The 23,078-nt window shown below is 31.6% G+C and overlaps 1 protein-coding gene across 1 annotated transcript in view; it reads right to left on the bottom strand.

Moving 5' to 3' along the window:
* Positions 1-4,376: 4,376 nt before the first annotated feature.
* Positions 4,377-23,078, bottom strand: part of LOC145277806 (sorting nexin-20-like) — a 46,124-nt gene continuing 27,422 nt past the window's right edge. Inside the window, exons 2-3 of the mRNA XM_080129668.1 lie at positions 18,235-18,350; positions 4,377-12,393 (exon numbers count right to left, since the gene is read on the bottom strand). Of these exons, the coding sequence (XP_079985794.1) occupies positions 11,701-12,393; positions 18,235-18,350 (809 nt within the window). The 3' untranslated portion in view covers positions 4,377-11,700. The remainder of the gene's footprint in view (positions 12,394-18,234; positions 18,351-23,078) is intronic.

Raw genomic sequence — 23,078 nt, 5'->3', positions numbered from 1 at the left:
CCAATGACTGCTTCATACAGCATAAGTAGTTTATTCTAATAAATTAGACATTCTGCAAACTTATTTGCTATATAACTCTCCAATTTGTTTCACTAAACAAGCAGAGCATGTTCCCCTCTACAAATAAAAAATTTTTACTGTCACCATGACTAATGTTTATGCAAAATTTTTAAAAAATTCAAGGAGTGGTTGAGATTTTGGGAAAATTTTACCCTTATAATGCTCTCTAGAAGGGCAATCAGATTTATCCCGAAAAATACGTTCTGGCAAAAATTTACTTTCATCATGACTAATGTTTGTGCAAAATTAAAAAAAAGATCCAAAACGTGGTTAAGAAAAGTATGAACGGGAGTGAATTACTAGGTCCAATCTCTCCTTTAGTCGGGGGACCAATAAAACTCATTGCCAATGTGTTCTCCATTAACAATAACTCATCTTTACAAAACTCTACTGGCTTCTACAGGGACACTGGTTTCATCTGCATAACAACCATGATATTTGTGGTAATATTATTGATAATAAAAATAGGTTACATCAACCGAAATAACAAATCATTCAAGGTTGAGCATGGAATTTCTTGATCTATTTTGCTGTGCAGCACCGGACAAGGATCAACTAGTTTATAATAAACTAGAGGACTAATCATCCCAATTGGGTAAAATTAATTCAAAGAATAATCGGACATCACTTTTACATCTCTTCAAAGATTTAAAAAAATAAATTTCATGTCTAAAGTTTTTATTTCAATTTTGGTCATAATCTTTTACATTATTTTGGTTTTTGAAAATAAATTGAAATTCAGGGAATCTTGCTTAATTCCTGTATAATGACTATGGATCAAATTTAATGCAAATCTGAAATATTTAAGGTTTCGAATGAAAGATTGTATCAATATTGCTCCCAAAAAATCTTAAAATACTCAAAAAGAAACTGAATAGTTTTTAATTGATAATATCTATTAAGATTTAACTGGAATTATCAGAATTGGCACGAAAAACTACCTCCTTTACATAAAACTAAATATAGCCCTCATTTGGGTCCTTTTATGCCTAGCAGCAGTGTTCCAAAATCTATAATAATCGGCTAATTAGATTAGGAGCAAATCCTATATATAGAAATCTATAAATATATATTTATATACAGATGCTTATGTTGGATCATGGAAATATAGCACGTAGCAAACTCAATTTTATTGAAATCAAATGAACAATTGTTATGTTTAACAATGGCACAATTGTTTTCAGTCAGAATTAATTTTGTAAAAGCAAACAGCTGTAGTGAGATTAAATGTGTGTGTGATATATATATATATATATATATATATATATATATATATATGTGTGTGTGTGAAAGTGTCTGTGTACATTTCCCTATACAATAACTGTCAATTTTCAGTTTACACACTCGAAATTCAATAAACAGGGTACTGAGATTATGGAAAATCTTTAATCAGTTTTTGGCCAGAAATTTGCCTGTTAAGGGGTCAAAGTTCAACGATTTGACCTTTGAGAACTCTATCAAACTCCTCTGCCAATTTTGGGTCTAAGCACTTGGAATTTTAGATATAGGTTCCTTGGACATGTATCTAACTTAATAACTTGATTTGAGGGGTCAAAGTTAAAATATTTACCGCTTTTTTTTTTTTATGCTCAACATACACCTTCAAACACCCAGGCAACGCCGGGCTGAAATGCTAGTATATATATATATGTGTGTGTGTGTGTGCTCTCTCCTATAAATTTGCGTTTTTTTATTGATATTCATATTAAACTCTCTTTTTTTCTATTTATTTAAAAAGAAAATACAACTTTGTTATATATGAGTCGTGAAATTGCATTCATCTGCAAAAGATCTAGCTAATTTGCATATTCTTTTAAACATTCATTTTAATTAATTCCCTATTAGTTTTTTCAGTTTTCTTATGGGATGATCTTCTTTGCTTGCCTATTACGTCTAATTATATTCATGCAGATATTCTACATGATTTAGACTTGCGTAATATTTGTATAAAAAGGTTAAGGAAATACAAACTATTTATTTGTTTAAAAAATTTTGCCTACCAAACTCCTGTCAGTTTTTGGTCTACAGACGTGAAACTTAATATATAGAGTATTCAAACCCATGCATAACTTTACATTTTGGTTTTAGCTGAGGAAAATCTGTGCAAAAGTGTGAAGATAAAAAAAATTTGCCAAGTGAAGATCGAACGACGAAATTACGAACATGCATACGTGACGTAATAGCTATTGGTTCATGTTTTATTTTTTAGCTTTGCAGTAAACTTGTCTTCATAGTACAGTCATTAAGGTTAAATAAAACAGTAAACCGTAAGCTAAATGTTTTGATTTCGCTTCTCAAAATATCCATTAATTTTCGTTGCCTATTTTAAGAGATAGACAATTTTAAGTTTAAAAAATAATGAAAGATTGCATACTCCAGAATATTGTAAAATCACGTCAATCATATCCTGAATTATGGGAATTCTTTAAGAAAAAAAAGAGGTAAACGATTATATTGCATTAATCATTGTTTGAGAGATCAACACTGTTCAAGTCTTTTCAGAAAGGGGGGGTCGAATCATTGAGGCGAAAGCGCAAAAAAAAAAAAAAAAAGTGATAAATTAACTAAAAAGTGAATTAGGTCAAATATCAATTCCGCAGTGAAGTTTGTTTTGGTTTAGTTTCAGTAGTCACATCACACTCTCAAATTCTAAATGAATTTATTTGTTTTAATTTTGATTTAAGTGTAATGCAAGTGAATTCACGATATCGTTGCGTTATAATCTTTGTAAAAATAAATGTTGAGTTGAAAGTACTAATAAGTAATGGTCATAGATTTCATGGTTAGAGTCGTTAAAACCGGAAGTAAAATCCAGTTAGTCTCGCAGATTGTGTCTTACACTAACGAAAAAAAGCAAAAAGAAAACAATAGTAATTGCGTTTTTTTTTGGTTTTTTTTTTTTATTTCTATTTTATTATGGAAAAAACAGAAAGTATGAATCAGGGAAAAAAAGATTTAAAAAAAAAAAAAACCAAAAAAAAAAAACCAAAAAAAAAAACCGGCATAAGTAACCTTGTACGATTCCAAACCGGTGTGTTTCCTCGTAGTGTTCCTTGTGAACGCATCCGCTGCGGTGTAAATGGGGAGAGGGGAAAGGAGGAATCTAATAGAGAGAATGGATGTTGCAACTTCCATCGAATCTAAGCGATTTTGGCAGTGGACTCTTACCGGAAAAAAATATAGGAATGTACCATTGTCGAGGAACTGTAGAGGTAATAGGTCTATAGCAAACCAGATAATGTGCTAATCTGTACGCATTACATTTGCATGTAATGTCATTTAAGGTCAAAGTTGGAGGGGGAAAATTAGTTCATTTTATTTATATAGAGATAAAAATAGATTAATTTATTTTAATATAAAAAATGGATTATTAATTCATTTTAATATAAAAATAGATTATTAATTTATTTTAATAAAAAAAATGGATTAATGATTCATTTTAATATAAAAATAGATTATGCTTAAATAAAAGGAAATCGATGTGTATTTTTGTTCTTCATTCAAAAAAAATAAAATGAAAAAGGATAAATTGAATTGTTAGGGAGAAATTGATAAAGAAAAACATTGTAATTTAAATGTCATTTTCATATCTTGTTGGCTATTAATTCAGTTGTAATAAAAAAGGAAAAGGAGAATTGTAATGTGTCAAAGGAATGCTACAATGAAACATAAAAATTCAAAGAAATGTACATCATATTTGATAGAGAAAAAAAAATCCATGCCATTTCTAAAGACAAAGAATACTACCGTTTGGTATGGAAATGTCTATGTAATTGCTATTCTTTTGGTTAAAAACTTAATAAAGAAGAAAAACTTTTACTTCAGTAAAATGGTATGCTCAAGAATAAGTGACCTGCCTGCATCATTAAAAATACACAAAGATAAGTGATCGCTTATAGCATGTAACGAACAACATTGCTTACAGATGTTCAAAAAAAATATTTTACCTAGTATTATGGTATACAATTAATTGTAATAAAAAATTTAAATGTTTATTGTAAAATGAATGTAACCATATTAGATTAATGTAGAATATTATTTTAATTATTATTGTTGTAAGAGGATACAGCTGTCTCCATTTTAACAATCTTCCTAGTTAGGATAAATATTGTTTAAAGAAACTGAAATATACATATTCTAAAAGAAAATGCTGTATATTGTAAAGAAAATGTTGGTCAGGGGAAGAGTATATACAAATTGACTAGGCAGAATCAAATATTGATTTGTCATAAGCTTATTTCTATGAAACAAAATCCAACTGATTTAATTTTATACATTAGAAGAAAAAAGTTTTAAAAAATGACAAAAGACAAACGATTTTTGTGGATCAACAATTTAATATAATCAGTCAGACAACAGTGTTTTGTAAGCTGAGATTCAAATTCAGAGAAGAAAAAAAAAAGATAAATACAAAAAAAAAAAAAAAAAGTTTTGTCACTTTCATAAGAACAAGTTGTAGAGAACAATGATGACGTCTAGCTGATGATTGGACAAGGTTATTTAATGCCCATAGGATAGGGTTGCCAGATTTAGCAGACACAAGACAACTTCTCATTTAGATATCAATTAGAATTTATGAATATGTATCTAAATATCTTCATATATATATATATATATATATTATATATATGATAAGAAAAATTTATTTGCCTATGCATATTTCATAAAATAATACGAACAATTTTTGTCAACATATTTTGATTGAAGTTTCCCAACATGAATTTTTGTTTAAGGTGGAAACTGGCCGATAAATTTGCCAGAAGTATTTGGTATTGTAATCATGGTGAACCAGTCAGATCATCAGAAAACTTAAGTGGATCTCTACCATAACATGCCAACAAAAATCGTCCATATTAATCTAATATATAAAAGGCTATATGTCTGTCTGTCACCACATTTTCAAACTACCTCTTTTGAAACTAAAAGCCGCAGAGCAGCACTAGGAGCCTCAAATTATTAGATTTTTTATGGACTGTTCTTTTATGGGTCATTAGTTAAAACAGATTTTAAAGGGTCATTATTAAAAAAACAATCGTTATCCACTTTGTACATTCATCTTAGTTTATTTTTTCTTGAGTTCATATAGTTTATATGTATGTCACATTGGTACAGTGGTAACATCACCAGCTTTGAATGCTACAGTTTTGCTTTCAGTTTCGATTTTAGCTGATGGCATCCAAATACTTTTTTTTTTTTTACTTTTGAAGTCACGACTCGATAATAATATATACTAAATCTGAACAAATTAAAATATCATATTTAAACATATTTTACGACAGTACTAACCCCACCCACCCCAGTGAAATATATATCAGTACACAAACTTGTCATGTCTAGGTAAACTGAAAAGATGGGAGGACATATCAATAATAAATGATAAAATACACTTAGCTCATTGTCTTATTGGCTAGAGCTATTTGTTTATTCAAAATCTGTTGTCTTGGTTCAGTTATGTCTCGATTTTGAGAGATGTATTCTTTTTGTGTGTGTGCATATATATATATATATATATATATATATATATATAGAGAGAGAGAGAGAGAGAGAGTAAATAATTACAAGAGTAATTCTATTTTGATTACAAATCTCATCAGATTAGATTTATGATACAAGATTGCATTTATGTAGCAATTTACCTATTAAATATTTTATAATTGTGATGTTATTGAAAGAATTATAGAGAATTCTAGCCATAATATTTCAATAAGTATGTGTGGACATGTCTAACACACTTGTAGTTGGTCGTTTTGGTTTCATGATTTTCCTGTACACTATTACTCCCTCTCAACATCTATATCAATTACTAATCTCTCTGATATGATTTGTCTGTTTTAAAGCATATCAACTCCATTTTTTTTGTGTTCTTACCAAAATAATATTTATTCTATAAGATCAATTGTATTAGAACTAAATGAACACTAGTTGCTATTTATACCAGAAAGGGGCTGTATTAGTGCACTAATGACTACAATAAAATTATGATTGGATTGGATCCATAGTCAATGGCTGTATCCATTAAGCCAATCATATACTCCTCCACCTCAGAAGTTACTTTGTGATACAAGAGATTACAAGATGTACCAAGTGGTTTGTAAGCTGAGATTCAAATTCAGAGAAGAAAAATATTTGAGGAAATGTCTTGTTTAATTTATGATGAAAACTTGTGTCATTGATTTTTCGCTTCAGTTTCCATTATTGATGCTAAGAAATTTATTGAATTTCTAACATTTTTTAATTTTATTACAAACTTTAGATCAAAGCTGGCTATTACAATTATAAAGCATTTTTCTGTACTCAGAATGAGGCAGTAAATGTTGTGGCATAAATCTGTGGGGTGACAAGAAGTAATATTGAAAGAAAGCAAGAGGGTGTTAAAGGAAGTAAGAAATACCAAAAGTGTCTGAACACAAAATGATGAATCAAAATTGTTGCATGAATTTATTTTTCCTGCAGAGTTTTTGATATAGCAGCAACCTCTTGTGCAAAGGCAGACAAAATGTATTCTATTTCTTCTAAATTCTTTTTTTTTTTTTTTTTTTTTAAACTCAAAAGAGAATCTTAAAGTATATCAAAGTAGAGGTTTTGCTTCCTTACTAAATGAATGCAATGTAACCGAATAGGCATACAATAGAATTCTGGTAACTTCTTGTCTTCAGAAATTTCTTAAAAATTTTTTTTTTTAAATTAGTATTTATATTTTTACATGTGTAAAAATACATGGAAGAAAATGGATAGGCCAACAATACAATAAACTTTGATTAAAAAGATAAAATCTACTTGGTGTTGGTCTTGAAGTCCAAAGTTGACAAACATTACTAATTATGATAAACAATGCTTGTCAATTTCCAACTTATAATGTCCCTTATAATTTTATATGGCTTAGATTTTGGCGGGATTTTAACGAGACAGAAACAGAAAGAAATTCTGTGTGTGCAAATGTTGATCATTTTAAATGAACCTCTAATTAGGTGTAATCTTTTTTCACACACATTTTACAATACGAATTCGATCACTTTGAAATTTTGGACCTAACTTTTTGCATTTATTAAAGCATTTAAAGTGTGTCTCATAATTGTAGATTCAAATATTTGATTTAATCGTGTTAACATCCAGAGATGAAAAAAAACAAAAAATGTTCTGGCAACCCTATCTTTGTATCATCATACACGTTACAGTCAACCATTCATTGTAAAAAAACAAAAAAAATTACTTTTGCTTATTTCTAAAGGAGCTGGCATCCATCTGCAATTAAGAGAATCCAGGAATCAGGCGGTCTATGTGACCCGTAAGAAGATGCGCGCGCACACACGTGGGGAGAGAGAGAGAGAAAGAGATAACAAGGCTCAACAAATGTATATTCTCCACCTCCATTTAATATACTTTTTGTTCATGATCTTTGAAAATTTTAATGAAAAAAAAAAATTGTTTTTAAATCCGAGTGGAATTTTTAATATAGAAATTTATTTTAAAAAAAAAAAATGTGGTCAGTTTAAAGTGTTGAATTAAAACTAGACAAAAGGAAAAAAAAAAGTCTTTTCTTTGTTTTTGAGAAACAAGCAAGGAGCAGAAAATAAGATTCAGTAATTGTGAAACTCATTTTCATAGACGAATACATTTTGTTTTTAAGACTTTCAAAATTCTTAATCTATTTGCATTCGATTTTAGATGTTCTTAAGGATTTTTACATCAGTATTTCGTTTTGTGTTCAAATGTAATAATCATTCAAAATGAATATTTCTTATCGCCCTATTAAGTACTTTCGATCAGCATTGATCATTTTTAATCTTTACATTTTATTTATTCATTGTAAATAGAATCTAAAAATTCTAGTAAATTTTGATTGAACAACTAATCAAACATTTTCCTGGAAATGATTTATGATGATCAAAAATAATTTTGAACAAGAAATATGATTTTTAATAGAATAGAAATTAAATCATTTGTCAAGTCAAAGAAGTACGACTTTATTCCCATTTATTTTGAAGGTCATCGCAATCATTGATATATATAAGAATACATAGATTTGTTTTTACTAAATTCATTTCAATTTTATTAATGCTTGAAAAATTTTCTCAATTATTTACATTTTATTTTTCTCTGCAAAACTTAATTTTGAAGAGATAACTACTTTGATTTAAAAAGGACACACACACTATACATCTCCTGTTTGACTGATATTTTTCTGGAGTTATATGAAAAGCCCTAGAGTGGCCTTCAAGCCTTGATAAGCAGTGACCTCCTCCCCCAGTCAAAAAAAATTTATTTAAATTCATGAATTTTGTTTTTCAATAAAATGAGGAATGACATATCACAGAATTCTTGAAAGAATGTTAAGAGATTCTAAGCAAAAATTAATAGAATAAATTTTTTTTAAATTGACCTTTTTTTATTTATTACAAGTGACACTTTATTTTGTAAATGTTAATCATATAATAATTGAAACAGTATATAAGAATTGACCATTTATTAGTTTTGAATTCCGTTCATTCTCGTGGCAATTGTTTGGTGGCCCATAAAAAGCTTAACAAATGGAGTCAAAGGTGGCTTTGTGGCTGGGTTCAAATCTCCCGACCAGCAGGAATTGTTATCCTACACTGATGATTGCATAAGCATGAGACACTACTGTCTGTAGGTATAAAAGAATTATTTAATTATAATGTTTTTGCTATGGATAAGGGTTTAAAACTTGTAGATTCTTAATGAAATAAGTTTTAAATAAACATCTAAACTTATTCAAACTCTGAACATGACCCAGAGACAACAATCTGGTCCTTAAAAAATTCAATGATCAGAGAGTGGTTATCAAAACTGAGAGCTTAGAAATTAGACTATGATCTTTGGTAGAATGGATCTTAGTAAAGGGTTGGAAGTGGTATTTGAGTTTGAGACAGAGCTAACAGATTCACTGTAAAGTAGACATGTGCCAATCCAAGATTTTTCTCAACCAAATTTAAATCTGAAGCAAGGAAATAGTTTTATAACAAACCGAGGGTATGAAATGCAATTGTTAAGCACAAATTTAACTGCTGTTCTAGCTTGTATCTTGTGGAAAAATCTGGCACACGAATGAACTTAAAGTAGGAGTCCCTTCCATATTACATAAGAATCAGGAAAAGACAAGAATATAGTTGAGATTCCTTTGATTCCACTTCTGAAACTTTCAGGAATTCACCTTTACTATCTGTGCTCATATTCTGCAAACGAGAGAAATACTGGCCTGGAATAAGAATGTCTAATTCTATAGAGGTGTTTTTTTTTTGTTTTTTGCAGCAGCAGCATGCAATCAAATAGAACTTTGAGGGCAAAGTGAGGAATTAATGTTTAGCATATTTTTTTTTTGTTTTACCAATCTACTCCCGTTTTTGTCTTTCACAAAAAATGTCAGTTTGATTGAAATGAAGAAAACTTTATTTCATGTAAAAATAACATTGAATTCAAAACATGAAAGAAAGTCTTTTCCAGTTGTCCATTTGCTACACGTTAGCAAGGTTGAGCTGTTGGGAAGTTAGTTGCGATCGGTTTGTTTTTCTCTGACTATTTTTTCCAAACTGCAGAATTTCATTTGAAAATCTGGTCAGAGAAAAACTGGACACCCTCAACCAGAATTCCTTTGTTTTTATAACATTTTAATATGATGCACCCAAGAATGACAGCCGATTGGAAATGAGATAATAAACTTTGAAAATTTATGACATTAATTGCAGATTATGAATCATCTGAGATTGTTATTAAAACCTACAAAACAGCCCTACAGCTAATGCCACAAACTCTTTAAATGGATGAACTTGATTAAGTAAATAAATTGATACTTCACGAGAGCAGAGTTAGACATAAAGTCGGTTTTTACCGTGGGGAAAATTCAGCTTCTCAATAGAGGAAAAAAATAAATTGGAAAAATTTTTTTAATTGCCTCAGTTTAGAAATATTTCTCCTTCACTAACCGAAAACAGAAATGATGAAGTGTAATATCAGAAAAGATACTACGCTTTGCTCCTAGCCAAAAAACTAAGGAATCAAAATACTGGTTATTATTATTAATATTTTTTTCATTTTGTGTCTCATTCTGACATAAGTCATTTCGTAAATAACTTCCAAAAATTGTCAATTGCCATTTTGCTTGTGCTGCCCATAAGGATCAAGTGATCACCAACTGATCATCTCCAGGTCATAACCATTTTTTATTTGTATCTAAATTTCTAAAAAACAGCTTCATAATTCAGTAACAGAAATACCACAAAGTTGTCAAATGTATAAGCTTAATTTGAAAAAGGAAATTCATAAAAAATAAAAAGAAAAAAGAAAAAAAAAAGAAAAAAATACTGATAAAAGATATTAAGCCTATCTAGCATTACAATCCAATAGCAAATAGTTTTTGTATTCAAAATGCACAAATAATAATTGTTGGCCACAAACTATGAAACAACTCCAGTACAAAAGATCATACAATCATGAATGCTGATTTATATCGGATGACAAAAGATTTAATAACTTCAATAGCAATTTTCCATTTCTCGTTTCTATAAAGTTTTGAAATAAAAAATAATTTTATTAGTTTCATCTTCCATGCTGTTAATATACATTTCTGGGATTTACAATGTATTGAAGTTAGTATGACATTCACATCGTTTTTGTAAGAGAAGGGGGGGGGGGTCCTTTTAGTTCTAATAGACAATAGATACTGTCTACAAAGATGTCTATGCAGAGAATCTATAGTGAAGAAAAGTTTGCCCCACTCCACCTCGGTATTACTGGAGTCTAATGGCAAGAAGTAATCCAGAAAGACTGGAACAATACTGAGAGGCGCGGAAAAACACTGAGGTTTTCATTCTCCTAGGTTAGTTACACAACTAAGTCTACCCTATAATTCAATCCATATCCAATCCATTCAAATTATTAATAAATTTCCATGGATTTCAATTCCTGATAAAAGTTTATCTCGTGATTGATTTATAATTCTAGATTCAATTTTTAAGATTTATTATTACCATATTTTCATTATGATCATTATTCTTAGTAATAATATTTCATTTATTATTATTCATCGTTATATTCACTTTATGCATCATTACCAAATCAGATCAATTTATTCCTGTCATTATCAACAATTTCAATTTACCATTATTTTTAGAAGTTTTTAAAGATGCGAAAACTAATATTATTAAAAATAAAAATTGAAAACAGAAAAAACTGAAAACTTAACTAGCTTATTATTTTACAATTTTATATAATTATTCATTAGTTTATTAAATGCAAACATTTTTTGACAATGTACACCGTAAATGTATCCAAAGAAAATGACAAGACAAAAAAAAAAAATGGAAGTCCAGATACTAACAGCATGGAAAACTATTTCTATAATTTTATCAACAAATTTCACAAATAAGTAAAAATCCAACATTAACTCTAGAAATGTCGAATATATTTTTTCTTATTTAAAAATAAAACTAGTTACATTATTTTAATTAAAAATTAATTTTTGAAATAAATGAAAACACAAAATCTAATCTACCTTCTAAATGGAAAATATTTTTAAAAAATAGTTTTTTTAAATATTTTAATATTAGTTAATAATATTTGTTTTTAGAGTAATAAAGACAACAATATTTCCTTTGCCTAAACTAACATCTATAAATTTTCAAGTTATTTTTGGTATTTTTTTCTAATTTTTAATTTTACTACATCCATTAGTGGGCGGGCATTTTCCACAATGACTCCCTGCTGTCGGAGAACTTGTAGTTGACTCTCGAGGTCTCTTTTGTCTTTGCCCAGAGTCCAGCAAACACGAATGGACAGTTGCAACAGCGCCACCAGAATGGCTTCATCTGTGTGCCGGTTTGAATTGTGAATACAGCCTAGTGCAGTCTCTGCGTACCTCTGTGCCATATATGGCCGTTCAAGTTGGTGGTAGCAGGCTGCAATGGCACATAATGTTAACAGTACATCGGGATGCATGTCGGAATGGACCTTCTCCTGGACAGGAAGGCACTTCTCCAGAATCGGGATAGCCTCAGAGTACTTATACTCAAACATCAGACTATAAGCCACATGCAATTCTTTTAGGTAGAAAAAATTAGCAAATTCCTCCGAGTAGCGTACTTCTGAAATGCAAAATAGATGCGTCAAGTATTGCTCAAATGCTCGGCTCCGATGGGCAATTGTTTCACTGGTGAAATTGCCTGTCAACAATTTTTTCGGAAAGGAAATCTCCTCCATTTTATACGGGAACTTCTTTCGCAGTCGATTGTTGAGACGATCAAAATCTGAATAGCGTTTTTCAATCATAGTTGGAATCTTTTCAATGCCAGAGTTTTTACTGATCAGGACTGTGTACATCTGTGGATGAAGAAAAAAAAATATGATTATTGGAATTTTTTTTAGATGAGGATCATTTTCATTATTCTGATTATCATTCTCATCTTGGATGTTATTCTCACAACGTTTTGACTGATGTAACTTGAGACCTTCAAGTGCATCCTGTCGAATTAGGGAATTTATAAAGCATTTCTAACTGAATATTTTATTTAATTTATAAAGTGTTCTCATTCTGTCAACCATGACTGCGTAGATTTCTTAAGTGATACGACAGATAAAGCAATAATCAGTAATAAGTGACAGTTCTCTGGAGGTTGAAGGTTGAATCCTTACTAAGAATAAAATAAAAAGTACTTAAGACTTCTATTCATTATGGTTGAAGAAATAAGAACAATCTACTTCCATGAATTAAGTAAAGGATTCAGTTGGAAATTCTGTAGAGATTTCCAAATTCAACAAGACACACATGAAGAAAGTCAGGTCATCATATTTGCCAAAATATTATCAGAACATTCAAGATGAGAATACTTATCCAAATAATCCAAACAAATTTCAAATTTTACATATTTAAAAATTCTGTAATAAAAAATATTAATTGAACTGAATTTGTTGACAGTTGGTTTGTTTTACAGCATATCAACTTTTTTGGGGGTGATTTAATGTCGAACAATACTTACTACAAAGATTATGTGTTGACTAATTGAATACAAGTTGATATTTTACCCATGGTTGGAGAAAGAGAGAGGGAGAATCATTAAAGACTCTTTGCTAGTTTTTTTGCTAACAATTCTTCTCTTGATGATTTTGATTTTGAGATGGATTTTGTGCAACAGGTGTCTTTCATTTTTTTTTTAGACATTTTTTCATTCACATGGGTTTGTTGTCAGTTGAGAGAGGAAAAGGAAGAAAAGTACTACTGTTGCTTGGGTAAATAAGCGAGCAAATTATGAGAGAAAAGCATTTTGTGCCAGTCAAGTACGATGGTGAGAGCTGGTGCAACGAAACGAGAGTTAAGGAGTGAGAGTTTTCAATCTATTTTGGTTGTTATGATGACAAAGATACAAATCTGCAGTGATATGGTGAAGCGGTTTAGTGACGAGGGAAATGTGGTGGTATGAAGAAATTGCGGTTGATAGTGAGACTTCAGAAGATGGATGATGTGGCGAGCCTGCTTCAATTGTAACTAGAAGGGGATGCATTGGCCCTTTATTTGGAGATGAACGAGAGTGACCAACTAGGCATTAAGAAGATAGAGACTTGGTTAAAAGGCATTCACGGTTTATAGGAAGTTGACTGTAGTTAGATGAGCTGATGAACAAGTGAACATTTATGCAAACATCAGATGGTTGGTTGGATTGGCTTCAAGGAGTTGGTTTGGAAAACTTGCCAAATTGTTTTTTTTTTTGTTACAGGGTTCCCTGATGCCAGCTCCATCAAACTCTAGAAAGCACCAAAAATTTGGACTGACCATGAGACCTCATAGCAAAAGCAAGAGTACTAACGTCAATTAGGGACCAAAGTCACCATGTGGTCACAGTCACGAGTCCATCTTGTGATAAAAACTTGGAACAGACCGAGAACCAGTGTAATCTATTACAGATGCAGCCACAAGGATCACGTAGTGAGAGACTGCCAGATATTTAGAACCCATTGTTATTAATGCAGCAAGGTTGGCCAAGACAGTTCAAGAAATAAACAAGGGAACAAGGCATCAGGGCTTGTCCACGCCCCAACAAAGATGTAAATGAGGCGCTCCCGGAGATTATCATCTATGTTGATGGAATGTAGTGTGCAGTGTTAATCAACACAGAATGCTCACATACACTAGTAGATGTGAATAGGTATCGATCCTGGAAGACAGCAAGGGTGGATGTCATGATTATTGGATGCATGTTCAGTGCATGTTGCGGCAAGTCACCATTTCCACAATCGAAAGCAACTACGTCAGGATCAATGCTAAACCACTGTTGTTAGGGATTGATGTGATAAAAGCATCAGGAAGTATCACACAGGAAGTATCTACAGGTGCAGTTCAAATCGGTGACAGGAATGTCTCAACATGTGCAGCCATCTCCATTAGTGAATCTGACTTTACTGCTACATTTGACCATCGAAGACAGGCATGGATTGCAGCATAGAAATGGGCAGATGATCATGCATCTGAAGGACTGCGCAATGGAGTGCCTGAATATTCAGTGACTATGGAAATCTGACCAAAATATGATCAGGAACTCTAGGCATGGATAGACAAGAGTTGGCTTGTGCCATACCCAGAAGAAAAACTTGGATCTCCTAAGGAGTTAATTCAATTGATGGTCATGATGCAACAGAATAAGGCAAAGGTGCGGCTAGTAATGGACTACTGCAAACTTAACCATCACGTGGACACATTCATCACAAAGACAGATGTTTGCACTACTAAGATGTGTGAATGATGCCAAAAAGGGGATAACATGTCACTGCTGGACCTCCGAAGTATATATCTTCAAGTACAAGTCCTGGACATGTGGCCATATCAAACTAGATATTGATGTGAAGAGATACTGACACCCTACTCCAGCATACGTGCAAGATTGTGGATTCAGTAAAGCAGAATAATCCAGCTTGTAGAAACTGATGTATGGACTGCCGGAAACTAAACATATGGATAGACGCCAGCGCGCTAGCAACCAAAGTAGCATTGGAAAGACACGGAACTATATTGGAGGATGCTTGTTGGGAGAGACCTGAGAACAATGCACAGCATATTAATCCGGCTGAACTGGATGCTGTGTTGAAGAGAACTAAGTTGGCACGCTAGTGGCAGACAAAGACAGACTTTGCATGGGTGTCGGACAGAAATGACCATCACGATACTACCTGTAGGATCACAAAATTCACAGTAATAAGCACCCATGGTTGGCATGTGCCACTGTAGAGAAACATTGGTACTCGAACTTGGAATCCTTTCAATATAAAATAATATGTATGCAAATTTAAGCACTGGCAGGAGTTTGAGGTAGCAGCATAAAATGACAGATTTAGTCTTGTGGAAATTCGTTGTCAGTTGAGAGAGGAGAAAGAGGAAGACAAAGAAAAGTACTACTGCTACTTGAGTAAGTGAGCGAGTTGTAAAAGAGAAAAGCCTTCTGTGCCAGCCAAGTACAATGAATTATCTTTCAAAAAAAAAATGTAAATATTTTTTTAAAGAAAATGCAATTGAGGGTGTAATAAACAAGGAGCAAAACAAAAATAAAAATAACTCCAGGACAACGCCAGATAGGTTTAGCTAGTTGTTTGTATTTTATTCTATTTAATTAAAGTATTTAGAAAAATTCTGAACAATTCCCACGCTATAATAAAAACCGTGTGACTTTTAACGCAGCCACAGGGAATAATTCAACACCTTGCACATAATGAGAAGAAAAAAAAAAAAAAATCGAATGAACTTTCCTGAAACAATTAAAAGTTCTTTTGCAACCACACTTGTTGCAAAAAAAAAAAAATAAATAAATAAATAAAAAAATAATAATAACCACAATTGTTGACATTGGATTTGAACTTTTACATTGGATGAGTGTCACCATCTTAGCTGCTTCTGTATGCGATTATGGTAACACTAAATATGCAAATTTTTTTTCAAATTCATAAAATATTCTCATTTCTTGTTGAAAGAAAATATATAAAAAATAAAAATATTTTTGACTCTAAAAATATTAAAGTGTCATACTTGCTAGTCTATCACTATCCCCCCCCCCAAAAAAAAGAGAAGGTCCCTATAAGGATGATATCAGGACACAAAATAGATACTATCCTCCTCTGAACAAACGAATGGGAGGATGGTATCATGCCCAATGAATACATACTAAACTGCTCTTCCCTAAAGAAGAAGAGGATGCCTGACAGAATGGTATCATGACTAACATAAAATACATTACCATTCCTCTCAAGGAGATGACACCAGAACAGATATTACTACTACTACTACTACTACTACTACTACACACAGGACAGAATTGAGTACTGAAAGCTAGTACATTAATAGAAGTAATTGTATAGTTTCATCTTCAAATACCAAATCTCCATTAGTACAGATTTGTAATTTTGAAAGATTTGTTCATATTTCAGTCTAGGAATTTGGAAAAATATTATTGTCAAAGATTTTAGAAATACTAGTTTACATATGAAACAATGACGTTGATACACAGGTTCTCACTAGATAACCAAAATCAAGCAATGTCTAATCTCATCTTTCATGTTATTCTCACAATGTTTCAACTAGTGACTTTATCGAGATGCATCTTTTCAAACTCGAGAATCTTTATGTTGAACTCCATCATCCACAGAATTTGGAACTGAACCTTTTATATAACTTATGAGGGTAGATTGTTTTTGCTAGTCGCCCGACAAAAGGAGGGTGGACCTGTAAATTCAACCATGTCCGTTCGTCTTTTCGCACTTTTCTCAATAACTCCGTCTTAGGATGTTTTGAAATTTTGCACAAACATTAAACATGATAAGAGTAAAAAAGTAACAATGGATTTTCTGAGAAAACTCCGGTTGCCTCCGTAGGGGTGCCTTTTGGGTTCAAATGACTAAAATTGACACTTTTGTGTTTATTAAAAAAAATTGATGCCTTGATTTTTTATAAAACTTTCTGAAAATTGTGACTAACTGTTTCTATATAATTTTGTCTCTCTATAGTTCACGATAACTCTTGGGTGTACCCCAATGGCTCTTTTAGGGCTAATAAAAACACTCCATTTTTGGGACTATTTTACCATATGCGTTCAAAATTTTCTGTGTATGTCTATTTAGCAGTTTTGCATGGTGCTGAACTTAAATTTAAATAATACCTCCTTGGGGACTTTTGGGGCTAAATGGGAAGCGGGGGGGGGACAAATGATGGACTCAATCATTTCTTTTTTTTGCATGATGCAGAACTCAAATTTACATATGTTAAGGCCTAAAACTGCACCGTTTGTTCATTTTCACCAGGAGTTGACATCGCCTGGGGACTTTTGGGGCTAAATGGGGGAGGGTAGGTGGCAATACTGAATTTAGTCAATTTTTTATGCCTCGTTCACTGTGCACTCATGGGGGACCATGCATGCTTCACTTATTTCATTAGCTATGACGAGGTAGAAATGTTAAGCAATATTTTTAATTTTATTCTTAGTATCGCCTGGAGTGAAGATGGAATCAATGCTGAACAAAGGTTTCAACTTTGCCACACCCATCAAACAGATTCAATACCTAGATATGATAGCTACCTCTTCAATTGTGGCTATGAATAAATTCAAGACACTCAAGTAGCTGATATAGATATATATATATGTTGGGACGATTAAGCAGGAATCAAGAAAATCGAAACTTTTTAAAGTATCAAAATCAGTATCAGAAAAAATTTGTCTATTTTTTTATGTCAAAAACAATTCTTGTAATTGCTTATTATTTGGTTTGGTTTTAAACTTGATTTTCCATTACTGCTACTAAAGATAAAATGGTAAATACGATTTTAAATCATATTTATTGATTTTAATCTACAAACAAAATAAAAATCTATGGATCACCCACAAAAGTTTATTTTTTACGTCTGTGAAAACATACTTTATATAACATGGGTTTGTATGGCAATCTAAAGAAAAACAACTCTATAGCTAAATATTTAGTGGTTTTAAAAAATTAGAATCAGGAATTTAAAACAGAATCAAGGAAAATTTTGAAATCGTTCCATCACTTTATATATATATATATATATATATATATATATATATATAACATTTCAAGATTATTTTATTTGGATTTTTCTAAATGAAATTTTTAAAAACTTAAAAATAGAAAAGACAAACAGGAATTTTAATTTGAAAAGAAAATTCTTACCACAAATGTGGACCGTCCATTTTTTACTTTATCAGCTGAGGTCACTTCAAAAGTAACTCTTTCAGTCCCATTGTATTGACCATCAAAAGGCACAGGTTCAGGTGATCTGGAAGATTCTGCAATAGAAAAGAATTTAATAGAAATCTTTTTTTGTGATAGAATTTAATTTTGCATCTATTTTGTTCTATTTTCTATAATCATTTTGCAGTGATTGCTGGGGGTTCTAAAAACAATTTTAGCTTCAAAACATTTATTGCATTTAAAGCAATAGAAATAGTGGCTTCTATGTGCAATGGTGGCAGCACATTCAGGGGTGTACTATAGATGGCGGTTTGATTTCTGTTGAAATTTCTTAGAGGGAATGTAGCTGTTTATGTTTAGTTGGATGCTATAGCGGATGCATTCTTTTAAATAATAGGGCATAGGTGTAATTCCATTATGAACGCTCAGAAGGGATATTTGAGGTTTTGTTATACTTTATCTTTATCGAGACAACCAAGTGATCAGAAGATCCAAACAGAGACAGATGTTCAGGGCAAGTTGTTAGAAAAAGATCTAGAAATTTGCAAATTGTCAGTAACAGATACCTGAGTGGATTTGTTAACAATCCGTGTTGGGTTATAAGCAAGAGAGAAACCAATGACAAAAGCTCCCTTTATCATCTCTTGTTTGAGTGAAATAACCATTTAACATTGTGATCTCCACAGACGTGAATTTTGGCTGAGATATGAGCATGCAGGGTATGATTAATTTGCTTAGTAATACTCTCAAAGACAACTACTCCATCATTGTGGGGACAAATGCTATGCTCTAAGTGCTATTCTAAAGCATATTTAGGAATGTTTGGGGTCTTCTTTAGAGATGTCCCTGCCACAGGAGAAGCTATCCCTAATGTGGGTACATATTCCATGTCCATGGCGATCTTGAGGGTTAAGTTTCGATGTAAAATTAGAATATCCTTTGGTGGATAAATCAGCTAAGGAAGCAGTTGAGTTAATGCCAATTTCACACAAGAACAGGTAAGGTTTGGTCTCCCATAATTAGATTTCAACCTCTGGAAGTTAGACCCCTGATGTTAGAGATGGTAACCTTGTAGCGGGGGCCTATGTTGGAAGTTGTGGTTCTGGGTTTTTTTTTGGTTTTTTTTTGTTGAAATTATTCATAGTTTAAACTGGGGAGTTTGTGGAGGAAGTCAGCAGAGTTGTTTACAGCAAGAGAGAGAGAAAGAGAATAGGAATGAAAGAAAGTGAAGGAAGACTTTTGTAAACCTACGAAAAGGAAAGTTCCCAATAATATTGCATCGACAGACCCCACTAGAAACTACTGCATGGTTCAAACTCCATTCACCAACTGGCAATGCAGCAGCTCCAGTATTATGCACCTGCTGATAGGATGGCCTCCTTGAGAGTTAACCTAAGTTCCAGTCCCTGAATATCAAGTGTATAATGTCAGCCCAGAAAATCTTTTACCTCCAGCACTCTTATTAGTGACGTGGCAACAAGAATAGAATGGAATGGAGAGAGAATTTAGTCATCTCTAGCTACTGTTTGCACAAAACTGCCAACCAAGTATACGTTTTCTTTCCCCTTTGTCAGAAATATAACTCGTCATTATTACGACGAGAAATAAGGGACAAAACAGGTGAAACAAGAATTTCTAGGCTGTCGAAAATGCATCCACAAATGCCTTGGTGTTAAAAACAATATTTGCAACATACAGCTAAATAAGGCAGAGGAATGGAAAATTCCAATAGAGTTAGAACTTATGTCAGGATATGACATCACAGACAGGAAATCTAAAATGAGACGTAATGAAGAAGAAAGGTCTACTTTAACCTGTAAGCTGACCGTGTTCATATTTTCTTTTTTTTTTTCAAAGCTCGGTGTCTGTTTGCCCGTCTGAGGAATAGGTGAGGGGAAGCTCACACCATGTACAGAATAAAATCCAATGACCCACAACCACTTACATGTCAGAAAGACAAGCAGCTGTTTCTATTGACAAAAAACAACAAAATTTGCGTGAGAATTAAAAGAAATCCCCATGCTTTGCTATAATTACTCATTGTCATTATATTGTTAATATCGTTTTAAAAATAATTGTATAATCATTTCCAGTCTCATCTGGAACATGTAAAAATATTTAAAACAAAAATGCAAAAGAAAATCATATAAAATAAAGAGGAATTAAATAAAATTCCACAGTGCTTACTAGAATTTACTATTAATTATATTCCTTTTGAAATAATAAAATGTCTTCCAGAGTCATTACCATTAAGAAAAAATAATTCTTATTCCATAAAAATTGTCCTTGTTAGCTAAATATTCTTTAAATAAATAAAACTGTGTCGCTTCTCGCAATAAAACTAATTATCTTCTTCATATCTTATATTCTTCATATCAATAAAATGAATGTCACTTTTCAAAATGTATTTATTTAAAATTGGACTGTTTTAATTGAGAGAACGACATATGATTTTGGAACAATATATTTTAAAATAGATGAAGTCAGAATTTTTTTTTTTTACCTTATTGACATCAGATTAATCACCAGTTAACATTTGACCAGATGATCGCATTTTTTTTAATGTGTATGAAAGGTTCTCACACATGTAATGCCTTAGCATATCATCATATGAGAATTAAATGTCTATTTTATATACCCATTTTGATGTATAAAAGTGATCATATTTAAAAGATTCTCAGAAGATTGATTAAGCTATTACATTGTTGATGAAAAAACTGACATCATATGCAAATACAAAAATAAATATTTTGAAGGCATATTTTTCTTGGAAATGCCTTTTATGTCAATTTTTGCTGAATTGTCCATATAACATGGTCTGACCTCTTGGTTACATTTTTTCCACTTTCCAGCAAAAAAATATCATTTTTAGAAATTGGTTAAATTAGGCATGCAAAACATGAATTTTCAAAATTCTATGGGAAATGCAGTGAAATTATTTTCAATGTGTAAAAAAAAAAAAAAAAAAAAAAAAAAGGTCAAAAAGCGGTCACAAATTGAGTTTTAGAAACCCTACTATAAATTAATTGGAATTAGTGGACTGACGGACTTATATGTTTATCTCCTCTAACCTTCTCATTTGGTTTGACTTGAGGAGAAACAACAATATTAAAAAATAATTCACCACATCTATGGTACTTTGAGCCATAAATTCTCTTTAAAATAAATTGAAATTCATGAAGTCAAACAAGAGGACATAACTTGCATTTTATTAAAGTTCAAGATGCAAAATGTATGAAGATAAAACAATACATAACATACGAAGTTCAATATAATCGAACAAATAAAAAAAAAACAAATATCAAACAATTTGAACTGTTCATTTTTTTTCCTATCACTTTTGATACGCATCATTTTATATCATTTCTTTTTTTTTTTTTTTTTTTTTTTTTTTACATACTTCTAAAGAACAATGTAGCAACTCATACAAGCTTTTAGTTAATTTAGGATTTAGTAGATCAGAAAAAAAATGTTTTTCACAAATAAATTAACTTACTAAGCTTAAGTGGGTTTTTTTAGTTGTCTTAATTTTAACTAATTAGTCAGATGAATCTGATGGATAGATCAAAGATTAAGAGCAAAGAATGATTATTTTTCTGCTAATGAAAACTTGTTGAAACTTACTCATTTTGAGAAATTTTGCTGCATATTACAGCAATACTGAAGAGGCAACCAAAATTTGCATCTTTGAATCTTTGTGCAATATTTGCTTTTAAACCCAGAAGGACTTTGAAATATTGAATACCAGATCATACTGATACTACCTTTTGTCCTGGCACAGCTGTGGAACTTCAGGTACAGAACGTGCAATTTCATCTGGCTATGATGTTACATTGATGATGTCGCACTGCATGTTGTGAGTTGAAGAGTTTTGTCTCAGACCCAGCTTTAATTGCAGCAAGTGTAGTTTTGTCAACTGTTAAACTGCAGTTGGTGGCTTCGGAGAAGGCTGAGATATTGCTATGTTGATCAGACTTTAAACAAGATTTTTGTAGCATCACTTAAAAAGTAACATTTTGAATATATTGTGCACTTCGAATGGTTTGATCTCCTTGTTATTGATGAAAGTTAATGTTTTTTGATAGATATTCAGGATTTTCAACCAACTTTCTAAGTCAATACTAATGTTTGCATGGGAATTTCTGTTGGTGAGGTAAGGAGTATTTTTTGCTGAAAGAGGGATCTGCGATATCTCAACTGACATATAGTCATTCTTCTAAGTTGAACCAAATCTGTTTTCTGTAGAAAATGGAACCAAGTTAATTGAAAAACTTAAAACACGTGACAAAATACTTTAAGTTCTTAATTAAAGATGTAAGAAGCATGCTATCAAGTGTCTTTCAAAGACTGTAAATTCCGGTCTTTTTCAAACTATTTGAAATTAGTCAATTAGTTCTTCAAAGTCGTCTGCATCATTGCAACATCATCTGCGTCATTTTCTTCTGAATGAGGAGTCTTTCACCAACAAATTAACGTTGTTGCTTCTTATCAAAGAGTTTGGGTTTTTTCTCCCCCCACCCAAGAATTAACTGTTGAACCTCTTAGCTTCAATGTGTTAGGAATCGTTGCTTTTTCATTAAGATATGATTAATCTAGTTTACTCATTTGATGGTGAAGATGGTGTTATAGAGTTTATATCACTGGTGGATGATGTGTCAGAGTTCATACCCCTGTGGATTATTAGAGTGCGAGATGACCGTCCTTATTGAGATTGCTATGAAGAAGCCATTTTTTTCTTCCTAGAAGACATTCCTTTTTATATTCTTGGAAAAAAAAAAAATGATAGGAAGAGCAGTTATTGACAATTATTTAATGGCTGATGT

The sequence above is a fragment of the Euprymna scolopes genome, chromosome 6, assembly GCF_053919585.1.
Source record: "Euprymna scolopes isolate OS-2025 chromosome 6, ASM5391958v1, whole genome shotgun sequence".
NCBI classification, from domain to species: domain Eukaryota; kingdom Metazoa; phylum Mollusca; class Cephalopoda; order Sepiida; family Sepiolidae; genus Euprymna; species Euprymna scolopes.
The sequence above is the reverse complement of the archived record's forward strand: the minus strand, read 5'-3'. Positions and strand labels throughout refer to the sequence as shown.